At 39.1% G+C, this 8259-nt stretch overlaps 1 protein-coding gene across 1 annotated transcript in view; it reads left to right on the forward strand.

Moving 5' to 3' along the window:
* The first annotated feature begins 38 nt into the window (after positions 1-38).
* arsh (arylsulfatase H) overlaps positions 39-8259 on the forward strand; it is a 17766-nt gene continuing 9545 nt past the window's right edge. The window contains exons 1-5 of the mRNA XM_057335346.1: positions 39-300; positions 518-645; positions 738-1007; positions 1153-1216; positions 1328-1406. Coding sequence (XP_057191329.1) covers positions 39-300; positions 518-645; positions 738-1007; positions 1153-1216; positions 1328-1406 — 803 coding nt within the window. The remainder of the gene's footprint in view (positions 301-517; positions 646-737; positions 1008-1152; positions 1217-1327; positions 1407-8259) is intronic.

The raw sequence follows: 8259 nt of genomic DNA on the forward strand, positions 1-8259 counted from the left end.
TGAAAAGGAAAGTTAGTTTAGTCAACTACGAGACTGAGATGCCTTCCAGACAGCAGCCATTACAGATCTTCCACATAAATATGCTAAAGAAGTGGCATGAGCAGGCCTCGCAACCAGAGCAGGCAGTACTTGCTAAACAGGAGCTTCTGGTGAGGGCGGTGAATACGGAGGAGGACTTGGAGGAACAATACTTGCCTGTTCAGCAGGATAAGGGCTGTCTGGATCTGCAACATCTCACAGAGGAGAAAAAGGAACAACTGCTAAAGGTCATCCCTCAACAACTGTTCCTCAACTCACCCGGTAAGACGGACCTTGTCCAGCATCACATATATCTAAAGGATAGTAAGCCAATTCACCAACACCCATACAGAGTACCAAAAAAAAAAACTGTTGCCATTGTTGAAGGAAGAAATCGATGCAATGCAGAAACTGGGAGTGACAGAACCCCCCAGAAGTGAATGGAATAACCCCATCGTTTTAGTTCCTAAAAAGGATGGAACAATAAGATTCTGTTTAGACTTTAGGAAATTGAAAGCTGTGAGCAAGTTTGACCCGTATTCCATGCCCAGAGTGGATGAGCTGATAGAGAGACTGAGTAAGGCACAGTTTCTCACCACGCTGGACTTGTGTAAAGGCTACTGGCAAGTACCATTAAGTCTAGAAAGTAAAGAATTGACTGCTTTTAAAACACCATTGGGACACTTTCATTTCCAGGTCTTACCATTTGGGCTTCACAGAGCTCCCTCAACGTTTCAAAGGATTTTGCTGCCGCGTATCTGGATGACATAATCATCTTCAGTGAGAATTGGGAACACCATTTGCAGCAGGTGAAGGAGATATTGTCAAAGATTAAAGCAGCAGGACTAACAATACGGCCTGATAAATGCAACATCGCCAAAGCTGAGACAACATACCTGGGACATGTACTGGGTCGTGGGGTCATACGACCACAGATCGGGAAGGTTGAGGCTGTCAAGCATGCCGAGCGGCCATCTACAAAGAAGCAGGTACGATCTTTCTTGGGATTAGTAGGGTGGTACAGACGATTCGTCCCACAAGAAAAACCAACCGAATAAAGTTGTGTGGACTAAAGACTGTGACAATGCTTTTATGGATTTGAAAAACTCTTTGTGTGGTGAACCTGTGTTACAGAGCCCAAACGGATGCTTCAGATTATGGACTGAGTGCAGTACTCCTACAAGGGCAGCAGGATCAGGTATGCCCTATTGCGTACATTAGTAGGCAGATACTCTTAGATACTCTTTTGTGGAGAAAGAGTGTCTGGCAGTGAAGTGGGCACTGGACTCTTTCAAATACTATCTGTTAGGTAGAAAGTTCACTCTGGAGACAGACCATTGGGCCTTAACTTGGTTGGGCCGAATGAAGGACACCAATTCTCGTATTACGTGATGGTTTCTGGCAATGCAGCCTTTTCACTTTGAAGTGCAATATCGTAAGGGCCCTCAAAACGGCACTGCTGATTTTCTTTCCAGGACACCCCAAGGGTTGTCCAAAAGAAGTGGGAGGAGATGTCACGGAGATACCCGTGACCAGACATAGACTTGTGTTATATTTCATTATTGCATATTATAAATAACCACACAACACAGTAATATGATTTAAGACATTTATTGATACAAGCTTAATAGATAAATATATCAAATGAAAAGGATTGTTTATTTATGTTTGTTATTTTTTATTTAGATCTATTTGTATACTGTAGGTCTGATTATTTCTTGTTGCTTGTCATATGTGTGTTTTGATGTGCTGTGGGAATTACCTAAGAGATGGTATGTTCCGAAGGTGGGTCCAGCCATAAAAAGGGGCGGCTGTGAATTGAGAGGGAGAGTTGAGCACGAGCGGTATGGCGTGGGCTAACTATAGCAACGTTAGTCTGCTAGCAACGAAAGACAATAGATTAAGCTGCATTGGTGTATAGTTTTTTTATTTTATTTTTGTTCACTACGATGTTCTGTATTTGGCAACACTGTGAAATTGCTACTTTTCTTCATCCCGCCGTGCACGTAAATAAATCTCTACCTTGAATGGATTGCTGCCTGTCTTGGACCTCGTTTTTGTCTCCAACCGTAAGGGCTGTCTACAACAGGGCCAATTCACATTGCGCGTCTGATAAAAACGCGAGCTGCAGCGCTTTCTCTTGTCACGTGACCCCCGGTGCGCGCGCAGCACTCTGAAAAGTTGAAATATTTCCATCTGGGTGCAGCGCCGAAAAATGTGCGCGTGTCTACATTTAAAATAACAAACTTGTGCGCGCAATAGTCGAGTGCATTTAATACCAAACAATAAATGACATGATATCTTGAGCTCCTGTGGTCTTAGAGAGGTTGTGAATGTGAATGTTTTTTTGTTTTTTTGCAGGTACAACTTTGATTGTTTTGCTTGTAGTCAATGTGTCTCATGTGCAGCTGCTTTGTAACAATGAAAATTGTAAAAGCGCTATATAAATAAAGTTGAGTTGAGTTGAGAGTTGAATGTGGTTGAAACAGAAGAGGTTCATCATATGTGCTACTAGTGATCTTATTTGAGTAGTTTTCATCTGGAGAGTGTGAACTTTAGGCCTATGTTATCATCTCTTTATGTAAATATTAGTTACTGGAGATATTTTCATCATCGGTTGCTTAGCAGATTTAATTCTGAACCTTAGAAAATGATAAAACAACTGATGACCAGAGAGGTTGAATCTACAAACCTAATATCACTGCAGTATTGAATAAATGTGACCCTTTATTTGTGCGAAATAATAAAATATAGTGTTAATAAAATCAGCACTGTATATCAAAATCTGTCGTATAATCGATCATTTACAGCGATAAACACACATTACTGGTTTGCGTCTCGTTTTCTTGGATGCTCCTAATCTCATAATTGAATTTTGAGACTTAATCCTGGATTTTACAGACATGGCCATGAACAGGAAGAAACACCATTATTAGTGACTTCTCACTGTGTTATATGGTGTATAGCAGGGGTCGCCAACCTTTTTGTAAGTGAGGGCTACCTGAAGAGATCAAATTGAGTTTCCTTTTATATATTTTTGCACTTGAATATATTCGATCTTAAAGCATGTGCTAATAATATTTGTAGCACTCGGTTGATCGGTATAGTCACAGATTCATCAACTGTCCTGAGCATTATTGTTGAGCCTTTGTTTGGCGGGCATCTTACAGAGTTCATGCGGACCACCAGGTGCCTGCGGGCGCCATGTTGGAGACCACTGGTGTATAGTTTTCCTCACATGAATTGGGGTTTGGGTCTCCAGACAATGTAATGCCTATCTGAGATTGTGTTAAAGTCTGTAAAGAATGAATGAGTAGCACATTGCTAAGCAAAACTCTGCCCACAACACTACACACAGATGCTTATGACTGCAAAACAATAGTCAAGTGCCATTAAATGTCAAGTGCCTAAAAGTCTGGCTTATTCTCAATTAAAAAGAGAACTATCTATGATATTATTCATCAGACGATGAATTATGATCTTTAAAAATGCCATAATGCAAAATTAAATAAAAAATTAAGTTCACATGAGAACATTACAAACTCTTTTAATGTACACCTTCCAGCCAATCAGACTGGAGTATTCAAACAGACCATGGTTTCAATAGTTTTATGTAATACACTTTATTCATCTATGGGTAATTGTTGTAAAAGTGTTTGTAAGTAACATTGCTGTGTTGTTTTCATTGATTATAGTTGCGGCTGTGAACACTGAAGATGCTGATGATGTGTGCGTGTGCGCGTGTTTGAGGAATACAGATGTTTGCAATGACTGAAGGTTCCAGAAGAATGATCGGTGTAGGACTGTACCGTGATCAGTCTTTCAGCTCGTTTTAGTTTAGTGCTCATCTCATGTAATCAAGTGACTAATGCATGACTGTGCCATCTGTTTCATTCATGTGACCACATAACAGCTCAGTTACTATACCATCTGATTGTAAAAATATTGACATCCAATCAAAAGTATCAAACTGTTCTGATCAAGATCTTATTCAATTGTGTCATAAAGCAATGATGTCAAACTACACAAACAGTAACGTGTTTTAAATGTACATATACTGTACGTAGGTGACATTTTACATTTACATTAAGTCATTTAGCAGATGGTAACAGATTTTGGTGAACAGATTTTCATTACATTGCTACGCCTCTAAACATGACGCGGCTCAAAACGAAACGTGATTGGTTGCTTTACCTGTCAGTCATATGGCCTCTTGGGCGGGCCTTGACCAAAGAAAGCGGCCAAAGTTCCCAGACCTTCAGTATGAAGTGGAATATGTGCTTTTCAATCATGTTATTGTAAGCGATCATATGTTTATTAGCTTAAAGTTCAATTATTTAGCAGTTTGCTTTCAGTGAAACACGTTGATCTTTCTTTATGAGAACAATCCTAAGGCCATCCTGCCGTATAGAAATGAAGTGGAGTGCTGGACAGGTTAGTGCTCTGTTCTCTGTCTGGAAGCACGAGCGGCGGTGTGATGAATGGGCAGAAGCGCATAAAGCACACAGTAATAACCTCCAGACAACCTGCAACACAAGCAGCCACAGGACCACACATTTATCATTCAATTGTCTCAGGATTTGATCAACTAGGCTTTCCACGGCACCTTTGATTTATTTCAGCATGTATTATTCTTCATGTGAGTGTGCGTCCGCTGGATGACAGGTGGAAATAACACATGCAAACACCAGAACAGAGCTTCTCCTCTACCTGAGGGAAAGAAAGAAGTGTGGGTTTATTCTACACACTTTCTTCTGTGATTGTAATGCTTGAGAAATAGATTTGTGATTTAAATGATTATTACTCAATTAGTGATGCTTGGGTTATATTATTATATTAGCTAAACTGAAGTCATGGCGTGTAAATAACTGAGCCTGTGAATATCTCTCTCTCTCTCTCTCTCTCTCTCTCTCTCTCTCTCACTTCTATTCAGCGCAGTTTCTACAATTAAAAGAGTCTCCGTTCATATCAGCAACTGTTCAAAATAAAGCTGACACATTGCAAAGTCAGTTTTCACAAAACCAAATAAAAGTAGTTTTTAAGGAACAAAATAGAGCTTCAATATGCAGCCTACACAATGAGCAATGCAATTAAACACATACACGGGTAGAAACCCATACACATGGTAAAATAACGGTTACTCAACTAATCTAACAGAGATAGCCATGATGAATATATGTTTTAAATATCTTAGTGTAAAAATACGTATATAGTAGCCTACATGCAGTGTATCTAAACTATCTTTATATTTAATAGCGTTTATAGTTTTATAAACGTATAAATTCAATGACAGAATATTTATGATTTTTAATTTAGCACTTTTAGAGGTCCAAAGGTTTTAAGACAAAACCTTTAAGCTTCTTAACTGTTTCCATGGTGACTCGTGAAATCTGTGATCCATTGGCAATGTCTTCATGTTGTTCCTGTGAGCGAGCGTTAACTCTGGGTATCTTTCGTGAGGTTTACCCTTCAAACGTGACACACCCCGAGTAAGCATGGTTTGGGATCATCTGGTTTAGCTGGCGGTAAGTTAACCTGCTTTCTGGAAGACACCCCTGATGTGCCATGTCAAACTCAAATACTTCAGAAGAGATTCAGAGATTCCGATTGATTTTGTTGTGTTTACACACATTGTTTTGTTGATATTATAATTTGAAGTTATTCTTTTTTTGTTACAGTAATGAATTAAACATTAATCTTAAAAAAAAAGTTTATTTAATGTTTGAGAGGGATCAGTATAGTTTTTGTTTCATGACTATTTCGTAACACATTTTAGTGGTATAGATTGAGAATTCTTTCAAATAAGCCCAGACTTGTTCATCAGCCGGAATGTTGCAATTAGCTTCATTTGGAAACACGAGTGTGATATTATGAGGTGACATGTAAGTGTCAGAATGAGTGACTTAAGTGTGAGAAGTGCCTGGCTACAGGAAGCTCCGCTCAAGTGGGAGGAAGTTTCATTTAATTGGATTTTGATGCTGCCTGTTGTCATGGCACCCAGATTTCACATGAGGTCTTTTTTTCTTGGGATGGGGAAGAGATCTCAGACAGAAGGAAGGAAACTTCTCGGTCATATTGATTGGGGGAAATGAATGTGTTTGGCCTCCGAGCGGACCATACATACTCTGGCCAAAAACAAATGAATTAAGACAGGAAACAGAACGCACCTCTCAAGAACATAAACACAAGGGCTTTGTTAGCCTCCTTGGATTTTCTCTCTGTCAATTTGACCACTTCTGTCTCAGAAACAACTCACGGACGTTGAGTCCACCTGTTACTTTAATAGCTAGTGGCAGGGCCGTCGCTGGTGGGCTGAAAGGTGGTGACAATTAAAGGTGACTGCCCAGCAGCCCCACAAAATCCAACAGTTATACTATAAACGCCCTTCTTCTGTAAACAATTTTGGTAGACAAATTATATACATGACATTTGTCCATCTGTCCATCACTAAACCCTGGGTTAACGGTCTCATTTGCATATTTGTGTCAACAGTCATGATTGGATAAATACTTCAGCGTCAAACTGACTGAATAAAAACAGTGCGTGGTCCCTTTAAATAACTGAATACCTTGTTGTTCCGCAAATCCTTGTTGGCTGTTTATAGCCTCCTAAAACGTTACTTACTCAAATAAATAAAACACTCAAAGGATTGTTACACAGCGCACGGAGTTCCTGTGACTGTACACAGCTTGTTGTGAAATGAGGTAAGCTGTTCAGTTTTTGATTGGGTGTCCGTTGGTATCATTCTACTCCCGCTTCGTTTCACACTGCACATGTTGGCAGCGCAATGTGGTGCTGACCCCAGGTCAAATGCGGTTCAAAATTACGAGTGTGAAACGTATGTTTACCCAGGGTTAAAAGCGAGGTTTAGAATGACGATAACCCGGGGTTAAGTGCAGTGTGAAAAGCCCTAGAGTTTACTTCATGAGCATTTCACTGCTTCCTTTGACAAAAGCAACTTTAAGGTACTGAAACTCAAAGACAAAAGTCCACACCCAAAATAAGTCAAAATTAAAGTGACACACACGCAAAAAAATACAAAGTTGTATACAAGTAGCATGTTATTATTATAGCACATTAAAATGCATTTTAGAATACTGTCATATATAGTGTGCTATATAAAAACACGGAATAAAAAATGAATTTTGAAAAAAATTACATTCGGAGAAAAATAATGGTTTTAATATGACACTAAACAAGGCAGGTTAGTGCATTGTCATTTTGCTCATCGATTTATTTTGTGGGGCTTTGGACATTTATTGACTTTATTATATAATATATTATGCAGTAACGTATTATTTTCACCAAACATTAAGACTTCATAATTTCAACAATTTGAGTGGTTTTATTTATTTACACTCTTTTTAATGACTTAATATTTGTATGATAACAGACTGATTGTAACACTACAGTACAACTAGTCCTTTTTACGATTGTTTTATCAGGAATTGTCTTTTATTATTGTATTAGTTTAAAAAACATCTTCATACAATTATTCAAGACAACGTTTAATAAGTTTATATCATATATGTAAATGTTTAGCCTTTTAAAATAAAGGGTTTACAACAATAATGCCATCTTCTGTTACATATAGACTGTGTCAAAGTGATATTGTAGAAAACTTTATAGCATAAATTGTCCCTCTAGGGGTTGGAGGGCGATGGGGTTCCACACTTCCCTGGCTCGTGGTACGATTATATGGCATGTTGGTGAAACATCAGGCCCATGTGAAACCACTCATGTTTGTTTTGCTTCATGCCACCATAAAAGTGCCATTTTACCATGTTCACAACCATTCCCCGCTCCAATGATTTCAATCTTTAAATGGCCAAACACTATCAGAGACGTTTACGTTTATACATTACGCGTGCGCTTTCATCGAAAGCAACACACAGTACAGTCCAGTGCATTCATGGTGTAGAGTTACAGTAAGTGTGCAGGAGTCAAACACATAGAGTAAACCTACCATCACTACAGTAATACTCTACGGGCTGACAGTGACTACGGCCTCACTCTACCAGAATACTGGATTATAACATGTGTTGCTATTTCATCATGATTGTGTTCATGTTTGATCAGATCATTATAGCTCATGATCCTCTGTACTGTGTGTTGGGCTCATGATGAAGCTGATGATCTTGTAGGACTCACAGCTGTCAGTCATTTGAGAATAAGACAAACCTTGGCTGCACACGAGTGAAAAAACAGCGAGGACAGTATGCATTTCTATCCCCTCCTCTC

This window comes from Triplophysa rosa, linkage group LG6, assembly GCF_024868665.1.
Source record: "Triplophysa rosa linkage group LG6, Trosa_1v2, whole genome shotgun sequence".
NCBI lineage: Eukaryota > Metazoa > Chordata > Actinopteri > Cypriniformes > Nemacheilidae > Triplophysa > Triplophysa rosa.